Source organism: Chroicocephalus ridibundus, chromosome 5 (genome assembly GCF_963924245.1).
Source record: "Chroicocephalus ridibundus chromosome 5, bChrRid1.1, whole genome shotgun sequence".
In the NCBI taxonomy this organism is placed as follows: domain Eukaryota; kingdom Metazoa; phylum Chordata; class Aves; order Charadriiformes; family Laridae; genus Chroicocephalus; species Chroicocephalus ridibundus.
Window position 1 is genome coordinate 7922334 of NC_086288.1, and position 11405 is coordinate 7933738.

The 11405-nt window shown below is 43.2% G+C and overlaps 1 protein-coding gene across 1 annotated transcript; it reads right to left on the bottom strand.

Moving 5' to 3' along the window:
- Positions 1-1697: 1697 nt before the first annotated feature.
- Positions 1698-10509, bottom strand: COQ2 (coenzyme Q2, polyprenyltransferase). Its single transcript, XM_063335893.1, has 7 exons — positions 10247-10509; positions 9775-9941; positions 7590-7711; positions 7270-7355; positions 6261-6394; positions 5623-5811; positions 1698-2203 (listed from the first exon to the last, which is right to left on the bottom strand). The coding sequence occupies exons 1-7, from the start codon at positions 10461-10463 to the stop codon at positions 2048-2050; spliced, it is 1071 nt and encodes a 356-aa protein (XP_063191963.1). The 5' UTR covers positions 10464-10509; the 3' UTR covers positions 1698-2047.
- Between the last annotated feature and the right edge of the window lie 896 nt (positions 10510-11405).

Genomic DNA, 11405 nt, shown 5'->3' on the forward strand with positions numbered 1-11405 from the left:
TATGCCTGACCTGGTGACCCCCTGAAGCCTTCCAGCCATGCTGGCTGTCCCATGTCCTCTGGCCCACACTGTTTGCAAGCCACAGCTCCTGAGCTAGGTGCCTGCAGCTCATACTTTCCTGAAATTAGGAGGAGGGAAAAATCTGAACCCCTACATTAACGATGCCGTATTTACCAAGACGCACACAAACAGCAAAATCCAGGCACAGTTTGCTCTGGATGATCTTATGGATCATCCAATTCTCTCTCTACAAAATGCAACTTTGTCACATAATGGTTCACAAAATCTTTATTCTTCATTTTTAAACTGCTCTTCTTCGACTTAAAACCTCCTCCACCCCAAAATTATAAACCCTATTTAAGAACAATTTCTGTGTAAGAACCAAAGAGGCCCTAAAAGCAGTTACACTTCTTAACATTTTCACATACGTCTATCTCACATGCAGTCAGGCTGAGAAATCTACTCTTTCTAATTTGCTCAAAAAATATTTGACACGCTTGTTTAAATAGTAAAAGATAAAACAACTTTACAGGGTGTACATTAAAAAGAAGTGTTCATAACCCACAAGTTAAGTCCGTTCCAGCCCCAAAGAGGACCTTCTGTGACCAAAGCCACTGACTCATTATATGCTTTCTCACCTCCCTGCAACAGGAACTTCTTTGTCTGTTCTCCACCATCAGTAATGCAAAACCTGCATTTAGCAGGTTAGCAAACCATAAACTCACGGCTCTGGACTGCAGTGTCTCCCAGACATGTCAGTTTAAACAACCTTAAAATATGATAAGAATCTACAGAGCTAGAGCAGGACACCGCCTTATTTTTGGGGTGACTGCATGCGCAGTTGTGCCCCCACCGCTCAAGGAGCGGAGCAGACACGAGGAAAGGTTGTTGGCATACCAAAATGAGTTTGGCAACCAGACGCTGTGCATCACCAAACCACAGCCCCGCGTGTAGGCATACACAAAGCCACCTGTGGAGAAAAGCACACTCCCATTGCCTACTGGTATGTAAACTGAGGTAAACTCCAATTAATTAATTACAGAATGTGCCATAGAAGCTCTTTAACACCATGAGCCAAAGAAAAGGTTAACTACAGTGCAAATTATGTAACTGAGAGCATAAACCAGTTGAAAACCTGAATGGTTTGGAGCAACGTAATAGTTAGCCTGCACTTGCTATTTTTATTGTTTATAGGCATCCTCCTATAAACAAGTTCTTCCTGTAAGACTACAAGTCAAAACCAGAAGGCATAAGTCAAAAGGAATGGAATTAAAAAATAAAAATAAAAACACCGAGGATCACCTCGCACGATAAATTTGTAGCTCATGGTCAACCACCAGTCACACACACTCGGCAATAGCTCCGTGCTGCTCTGGTTTTGGTTTAGGCTGTGTTCAAATCATTCTTGATAAACAAGCTCAGCTCACTCAGTGCAGGCAGCTTTGGAGAAGCCTGTTCTTTTCACGTGAAAAGGAACCACTGCCAGCAATCACAGCGAGAGCGAAAGGTAATTTTAAATACTTCTCTATTGATTTCTTATTCTGGACCTCACACACTCGAAGAGTCCCAACTGCTTCTAGACATCTCAGGATAAAAACTGTTATTGCAACTCTTTCACGCAACAAACTCTGACTCAAACTGAAAAGTATTCATGTAATAAAATCAGAATACCAAATATGTACAGCCAGATTTTATTTACATCCTGAAATAATTTTGCATTTACCACATGCTGTCACTGAGACGTTGATTTCATATAAAATCTTGGGCTCACAGTCTTGAGAGCTCGATTTAAGTTTGCTTGTGCTACAGAGGACTGGGAGAGCAGCTTCACTTGTTGAAGCTTCTATGGAGGCTGAAGTCATTTAAGGATGACCAAAACTTATATTGCAGGATAATCTTATTCGCATGTTTTTAGAAAAAAGAATGTTTTCACCAGCTTTTATAAATAAAGTATTTAAAGGAGCTACAGTTATGTTAAAAGCTTTTTCCTTCTTCCAGTACTTATATTTTAGCTGGACTAAAATACCAGCATTTATAGTAATTTCAGCTACCTGTTTTCTAAAGGCTTTTCTACGTTTTTTGAGTCTTTTCGTTTCCACAGATTTCCAAGCACAATCCCCGTGAAGAGCAGAACTCCTACAGTACGATTTGAAGCAAATTTCTTCCAACAGTCTTCAGGTTTGTCTATGTCCAAAGTGTAAATCTGCAAAAGCACAGTATAACATTCTGGCGTTATTATTCTACAGACTTGTAAATATTTGACACATCACAAAAAGACACAAAAAGATCTGTAACTTCAAAAACTGAATCTCAAATGCTAAAGTCCATCCTTATCTCCATAATAAACAGGAATATTCTGGGCTTACAAAGGATTTTTTGCAGAACTGGCATCTATGTTTACTTGACAGATTTATTCAATGTACAGTAGAAAAGTCAAGGATCACATATGAACAAGATTCACAGACTCTCTCAATGAAGGACCGTATAAACAGCCTGGATACTGGCGTGTCTGGTTTGATATTTAGAAATGTAAAAATATCTGGGCATGTAAATAAGTCTTTTTGAGATCTTCTTCAGTAGGTAGCCACCTAGTTCTTCAATGGGAACTTTAAATAAACACCCCCAAACCTGCCTGCACCTTTAAATCTCTGCTGCAAGTGAACCAGGGTAAGTGGAATGCACAGGAAGGTGCCAGGCCCTGCCTAGCCACAATGGGCTGGTTCAGTCCAGTTGCTCTTAGCCGTGTGTGTTCAACTCTCTTGAAAAAAAGAACCAGGACACCTGCAACAACAGCTAGAAGCAAGGCTTGCCCAGCTTGGCAGCTGTGAGTCACAACTAGAGGTGAAAAAAACCACACAGCGCAGCAAGAGCGAAGTTACTGAAAAATATTCTCGGAAACAAAATTTGGTGCAGAAGTCTTGAGAAGGATGACAAGAAAAAATGTTCAGCAAAAGAAGTGAAAGGATTAATAGAAAAGTACCCCCCAAAACCTCCAACCTTGCAATTCAGCCTCTGAAGAAGTCAAAACAGAATGTATACAACTAAAGGAAGAGAAATCTTTCCTGAGCAACCCGTTCCTCTGTCATTTGCAGCTGTACAGAGGCAACAGGTCCCGATCAAACAGGGCTGGGTTCTGATCAAATAATGTGAAACAGTGTCCACAAGCTTCTAAGACAACTTCTAAGACATGATGTTATCCACACCCTTGGAAACCTGTCAGCTCATCAAGCACAGAGAACTGAAAACACTGAACTGACAAATCAAACCCAACAGCAGCCAAACCACAAGACACACCTTCAGAAACGCAAAGCAAATAACATGTTGAAGGACAGTAGTTGTGTAGCGTAAATAAGTTTTAATTAGAATAAATTACTTAGGATTATAATGTGGTGTGATTTGTGCTGTTTGCCTAGCTTTACTTATCACGAGTAGCTAGATTTGCTGAAGCCTGTAGGCTGTGACAGTTATTTTTCATAGTAATTTTCCTAGCAGGTGGTACAGTGCTGTGTTCAGTCTTCTCGTACGGGAAAGATGTTGATATCACACTGATGTTTTGGTAGTGTTTTTCCCAAGCCTGTGACTCTTCACTTCTCCATGTTCTACCAGCCAGTGCAGCTGCACAAGGAGTGTAAACCAGAAGATACGGAGGCTCCAACCCTCGGCTGAAACTGCAAATGAACAAGATAGGAGCCTGCCTGCCTGGACATACAAATGAATCCAGTAAGACGTCAGGAGACCCCAGACCAAAAATCACTCTTGGATTAAAAGACGCATGTGAGGGGCAGGTGTATGGATCACAAGGGTATAATTGCCCAGGGGTTTCTTTGTTCAGGGTCCCTCTCTTTGGAGGCACCCAGCCTGGGCTGTCCTTACTGCTGTACCTTTCAATTAAATTAATTATTTTATAAAATCCGACACCTGAGACTGCTGCGGGAAACCAAGGGTCGAGCCTGAAGAAGGAGAAAGCACACTCGAGAGTAAGTGTGTGTGTGTGGCATCATGAATGGTGGATGAATGCTCAGGCAGCTGCTCCTTTAACATAAAAGGTGTTATTTTTCTATCAGTGAACCTGAATTTGGTATCTGCATGACCCAAATTCCTCTGTCCCAGGTACCAATTGAATGAATTAAGGGAAATCTACACCTCGTGTGGCTTGGTCAGCTTTCTAAACTCAGGTAGTTAAGCAAGTGTTCAGAAATCTTGAACGAGAAGATAAGTATGAGAACGTTTAGGCAGAACTAATATTAAAATAATCACGCAAAAAGAAGCTGCTCTGTGGTATGCAGAACAATGCTGCTTTCGTGACTTTGGCAATCTACACAATTGTTTTGCACTCTTCACCACTTACACGCAACAGGTCTGGATTTTCACTGCGGAAAACCTTCCCTGCAGAAAGGTAATTTCCATTTGTGCCAAAACTACAACGTAAGGCCTCTCTGACAATCCAAACCACAAATGATTATGCAGCTGAACATAGTATTCTTTCCCTCGTAGATTCCCAAGCACAATTGCTATGAAAAGCAGTGGCTGACAAGTACCAGCCTACCTCATCACAAGAATTCTCTTACTCAGAGGTATGCTAATATCCATCCCCTGCATGAGCTCCCCCCTTTAGAGTGTAATGTAAGTCTAATGTGCTTTAAAAGGTCTCATGCTAACCCCAGACCTAACTTCTCACTGTTGACAGTCTGCTTGCAATGCACAAACCTCTTTGCCATCACTCACCTACCAAGACCAGCAATTAATTTTCATATAGACTGACTTGTCAATACAAGATTGGGCAACAAGATAGGATTCAGAAAGAACAGGGTTAACAAGATCCTCCCTTGTCCCTGTCTCTCCTGACAAAGCTAATTTTTTTCTTTCTGTTATTTATTAAAACGTCTAAACTAATACAACTGCAAGACTGAACTGCATTGGTTAAAAGAAAAAGAACTGAATTAGAACTGTCAATTACCATAAAATTATAATATTAACATCTGCTACAGGTGGTATGAACAAGCTACAGAAAATTTTGTTATACTGTCAGATCCCAGACTGAAGCTTCAGACCACAGTACAGAATAATTATTTAGATGTAAAATTAACCACCTCTGAGAGACAGAACATGCAATATTAATTTTCATATAGCTACCGTACTGTTATAAAAAAAAAAGCATGCAAAGCCTCGAAACTTTAGACCATATAATACCTTAAAGTAAGTGAATGATCATAACATACAATTGCAGTCTCAGATCATATGTGCCAGACATATCAAGAGCTGTATCCGGACAGTAAAAACCGCACAATCTTGCAGGATATTGAGGAGGATCTAGCTGCAGCTGCTACTGGAAGCGAGAAGAAAACTGTTCCCTTGAGATCACAGCTTAATATGAGGCAGTTCTATTGGTTAGGAACGGATTGAAAAACAGCGTGCTACAGTCTGTGGACCACTGGAGGTCTTTTCAAACACAAGGTCTGCAAAAGGTACTTAAAAGAAGCGACTTTATTGTCAGCAGACTTCAGTTCTCTGTACGGGAATTGGGTTTTTTTAGTAGTTGGCGAATTGATGGGGGTTGAAAAGCACTCTTGATTTCTTATCAGGAACTGCCACATGTAAAAAGTATAAATAAATCCATCAAACCTGGTGTGCTAAGTGAGCCCCTACGGCAGCCACAGCCGAGTAATACGGGAACGTCTGGTTACAATTCATTCCTGCCATGCACAAACTCAGGAGCATTGCAAGGCTGAAGCCACTGAGCCACTGCTTCGTATACTCCTTGAACTGTAATGCTGTTGACTTCACACCGATAATGATGTCGTCCTTCTTATCCTAGAATGAAAGGATGAATTAGCAAAAAATACACAATCCAACTGCCACTTCATAAGGAAAATAAGAAGAGGGGCTTTGCTTAAGTTTCCAACGCTTCTTATTAGGAACTCAATTTAAGTGCATTTGTAGGTCTCTACATTAACATTTAAATTTGAAGTTTGGTGCTTAGAGCTGCTTTAGCAGCCAAGAGCTAATATCAGTATCAAATTTATTTGCACAATGCAAATGTGTAAGCACACAAAGTGCATTATACTTCCAGCTTTCTACCTGATATGCAAAACATTTGCGAACAGCAATAAAAGGTGCAAGGGCTGGGGTTTCTTTGGTGCTCTTTTAGCTTAGTTGAGGGTGAAGAACTGCAACAGGTTAATACTGCTGTTAGACAACAAAGTCATAAATTAAACACACAAACATACACAGATAGGTAAAATTTCCCAGTGTTACTCTACCTGATGTGCATAAATGGTATCATATACCAGAGTCCACATTACTCCAGCAAAGTACAAGGGCAAACACACAGACCACTCACATGACCCTTTGATGGCAGACCAGCCAAGAAGGGCTCCCCAATTAAATGTAAGTCCTAAAAAAATAGAGAGAGTAGAAAAAAGAAAAAAGTTACAAGATTGACAGGAGCAATCTAAATTACATGTATAGAATTAAATATTATTTGTTCGAACATATATCATATCAGCAACCTTTTGTACTATACTGGCATCTCTATTTTCCTATCATTTATTTTCAGGCAGCTAATAAATACAAGTAACTTGACGTTAAATACTCTGGACATACAAGGAGAAATATGTGTAGCTATGCATTTTTCCCCAATTTAAATTAGCAGAAGGAAACATTTGCACAGAACTATTCCAGTGTACTCAAACAACGGGACTAAAGTTAAAGTGCTTAGATGTCACTACTACAAAAGATGTCAGTATAACTGATGGCAAAAGAGTACACAGCAGCCAACTATGGTGCTTCGAGGCTGAAAATGACAATTTTGTTTGAAAAAGCTGAAGGCAGCTGGAACGTGAAGGCCAAGATACAAAGATATGTTTTAGTAGCTCAACCTGAAATACAAACACCATCAGTTTCTGCACAAGAGTTATTTTAGAGGCTGGCGACTGAAACGCAGGACAAATACATGTTTAAGTTCATTTCAAGATAACCCTGAAACTAAAGCTGATTCTCAAATGACAAATACTTATTTTCTCCCTCCCCTCACTCCCTCCAAATAAGGAACTGATTTTTAACAAAAAAAAACCAAACCCAAACATCAACTCTTCTACATGTTACAAATTATTTAAGAAGCTTGTGGCACAACAGAACTTTGTCTATAAGGTATTTTTATTTTAATCTAAAGTTATAAAAAATCAGGTTGCTGAAGTTCAGTTACCAATTTGTAAAACACCTCGAAAACTATATCTGAAGAAAAAAATAGTAAAAATATTTCCAGCTCACCCAAGACAAGCTGTGGCCAATATGTTATTCTCTTCATCAGAGGGTAGGTGACCACAAGAGATAAAGAGGCTGCTCCCAGAACAATACTGTAAAAAGTACCAAGAGGTGTATTGTTTGGCAGTCTAAAGATCACAAGATACAGTGCAGTATTACAGGAGCTGTACATAGTACTGAACTAATTCTTTTACTTTCAAATATAATTGCATGACTCATAACCTCCTCCCTCTGCCCCCAACACCTTTTCTGCTGAAAATCTCTGTGCTTAACTCTGGACCCGGAATCAAGTTTGAAAAAAACCCAGAAGATAACTTATACGTCACCTATAGTAATTCAGACACAGAAGCACACAAAGCGCCAAGCTAAGCTGTCCCCCAAGAAAAACCAAGGACTGGAAAGTGGAGATATCTCCAGCTGCCAAGGGCCTACTTGCTGTCCTCACAACCTAAAAATGGAAAGACTAATGTTAATACCAAATCCAACATAACACATTCCACTGTATTGTAAAACTAAAAGTCACACAATTGGCATGTAAGTGTGAAACCAAACAGAAACAGGTCACAGAATGTATGAGATGAGGTTACTTCAACGATACAAACCTAGCATATCAACAAGGACATGACCTGTATTTCTAAGCAGCAGTGCTTATAACAGAAGCACACAGGCTTTAAAAACTAGAGCAGAAATAAAGTGCCACTTGTGTGCAATGACGTTGACTAGAAACACTATAGGCATCTTGTATATGAATTTTATTACCTTAGGGGAAAAAAAAAGGCAGACTTTAAAAGTTGTGAGCTGACTATCCCGATTTCAAGCAGCACTTCTGTGCTTAAACGCTTTAAAGTGATTACCATGTAAAATACCGTAAAGATGCAGGGCTCCTCTAGCACACATAATCATTGTTTGTTAATAACCACGAAAGGACAATTAATTTAATCGTAGTTGGGATACAATGTAGTTTAGAAGTTCTGTCTGGAACAAGAAATCCTACAAGGCAAACCGAAGGAAGAAGCAAACATCAGAAAAAAGTTAAACTGAAATGTATGGTGAGGTACTTGCCAAAGGTGACTGCTGTCAAAAGAAAAAAAAAAAAGACAGACAAAAGTTTTGGAAGTTTTGCATGTTGATGAAAATAGTGTAATGTCGATTCGAAGAGGTTTGAAAGCCAGCTTTTCACAGAATAATATGTATGTATAAAGTGTACTGCACATGCTTTGATAATGTGCATTTAAATAAACTCTTTCCGTTTGTTCTTGCCCCCCAACCAGGTTATGTTAAACGTCAGGTACTGCTTTTGCAGTTTAAACATGTACTTAACATATTTGAGACCAATTCCATTGCACGTCGTAAACAAACACAGGATGTTTCACATACAGAAAAGAAAACGTGTACCAAATAATAAGTAACACAAAACCTAAAACTCCCAACCACCATAACCAACACAAGCCAACATCTTGCTATTGACCCAGCCTCTATCGCGCTTGTTTTGAAGATATCCTTTTAAGGTGTGCAAGAAAAAGCTGCAATGGGATTTTTTAAAACTTTACATCTAACCACATCACATGCATAAATCAATTCATTATATTTAAAATTACATCTTACTAATCACACACCCCACCCTGTCAAATATTTTTAGCATATGTCGTTGTTAACATCCTCCGAACCCAAAACCATCCAAAGCTGCTACAGAACCCGTACTGATTCATTCCCTTCCCAACAGCACAAATACAACAGTGCTGTAAGAAGAACGTGACATATCGGATTGTCTCATTAATCCTGTCTCTTGCCAGCACCGCAACCCAAAACCCAAAACCAGAGGAACAATATAAGGAACAGAAAACAGGACAAGCAAACAGTGACGCATCACCGGGATACTCCCCTCCAAGCCCGCACCTGTGTATGTTTCAACATCTGACGCTGAGCACTGCCTTTTGCTTATTTCCCTCTTCTGAACAAAAGAGAAGTGAAAAATACAATATAAGAGAAGAGGATTAGCCCAGGGTTGGGCATGATACTCTTAACTGCCATTCTCATGAAGAAATTAACAATACCCAAGGAAACCCTGCTCCTGAAAATGAAAAGAAGAAAAAAAAGTAGTTCTTGGATAGATCATAACTAGCAAGTGTAGCAAAAAAGTGTTATTTATTTGGTTCCGTCATGCAAAACAAAGTTGAAAAAGAAATTTGTTCAAGTACTACCTACAGCTGACAACAACGTATATTTTATCTTACGCAGAGGTAAGTACTCTTCAAAAGGCTTCTTCTTTACCTTCTAGACAGAGAAATGTTATACAAGAGAAAATGATTTCTACTGTTCTAAGGAGGAAACGTAGACAAATTAATTGCACACATCTCAAGAGAGAAACGCGGAGGAATTTCTGAACCCGGAGCCCTATGGCTGCACTCAGCGAGTTGGTGATGCTGGAGGTCAGCGGACACGTACGTACCCGGTTAATTAACCAGCAATTCACTTTCCTGGGTCTTTGCAAGCCCAGGGGAGTTTCTCTACCTTTTTGTCGTAGTCGCGATCCCACATGTCGTTGATGGTGCAGCCGGCTCCCCGCATGAGCACCGCTCCCACGCCGAACAGGGACAGCATCTGCCAGTCAGGGAAGCAGCCCGGCTCGGCCGCCAAGCCGATGCTCCAGGTGCACGGCAGGTACAGCAGCCACGTCCCTGGGGGACGACAAAATCCGCGGGTTGGGGCGAGGGGGGAGACGAGGAGCGTGGGGGCCGCGGGGCAGGGCGGCAGCCGAGTAACGGCGCGGCCGAGTAGCCAGGCAAACCCTTTGGCAAAACCCTCTGCCCGGAGCGAGGGTGCCCGTGGCCGGGGAGGGGTGGCTACAGCCACCGGCACCGTCCCCGCCACACCGCCGCTCCCGCCCGCCCGTCGGGGCTGGCAGCGCCCGCCGCGGCCCCAGGCCCCGCCATGGCGGCCGCGTCGCCATGGCTACGGCGCCGGCCCGCCCCGCCCCGCTCACCGGTCGGCTGGTGCAGCCGCATGAGGCGCAGGTAAGGCTGCAGCGGGCCCGGCGCGGCGCGCACCAGCTCGGCCGCCGAAAAGCTGAGCGGCCGCGGAGGTCCAGGCGGCGCGGAGGGGCGGCGCAGCGGAGAGAGGGGACCGGCGGCGGCAAGGGGCAGACGGGCGGCGCGGAGGCCGGCGGCGCCCCGGCACAACCGCGCCAGGAGCGCCGCCATCTTGCCGCCGCGCTTCCGGCGTAGCGGTGTCACGCGCGGCGCCGCGCATGCGCTGCGCCCCCGTTCCCCTCGTGTGAGGGAGCGGCGCCGGGGCCGGGCGTCCGCTCTCCGGGTCCCCGCGGAAGGTTGCCGCTCCTTGCCCGGCTGGCAGCCCGGTGGCTCGTTCCCGGGAATCGAAACCGCGGGTCAGGCCGGGGGGAGCCCGCCCCGGCGGCGCTGGGGCAGCCGCTTCCTCGTAGGCCGCGGGGCCCGGCAGATGTGGGCAGGGGTCGGGTCTGCCGTGGGCCTCTCACGGGCACGGAGGACCGCAGCCAAGTCTTGTGGGGTGTGGAGGCGGCTGTGGCTTCGCCTGCCGTGGGCTTCGAGCAGTGGTTACTGACAGGGCACCCGAAGGGACCTGTGGCCAAACAGCAGGATGCAGGGATTTAATAACTTCTCTCATCTTTAGTTACCTCACTAAAAGCGTGCTGTTCTTACTACTAAATTTCTTCAAAGCCTTCCATGCTGTTTGTTGAAATTCCATAGGTGACTGTATATCCTCAAACGTATCATCAAGACATGGGTGTTCATGCATCAGCGTATGTCTTATCTCCCAGACTGTACTTGATAAAAAATTCTGATTTTGTGTATGGCCTTTGGATCGCTGTCCCCATTCATTTCTCCTGCCATCTTATCCCACCATCTGAGCTGCCGCATAAACTGGGGAGGGAAGGGAGCTTCAAACACAGCCATGAAACCTTTGTCTTGGTTTCAGTGATAAAATGTCCCCAGATTCGCTGCTGAAAGATTTCCTAGAGAACTCAGCATCCTTGTAGGGCATAACTTCTGTCTCATTCCACACTTATCATCTTGAACAACTGAGACACTGACAAGGGAAACCATTTTGAACTTTTTAATTTTCCAAAATGTTGACTACCAGGAGGAAGTAGAAAAACGATGCGA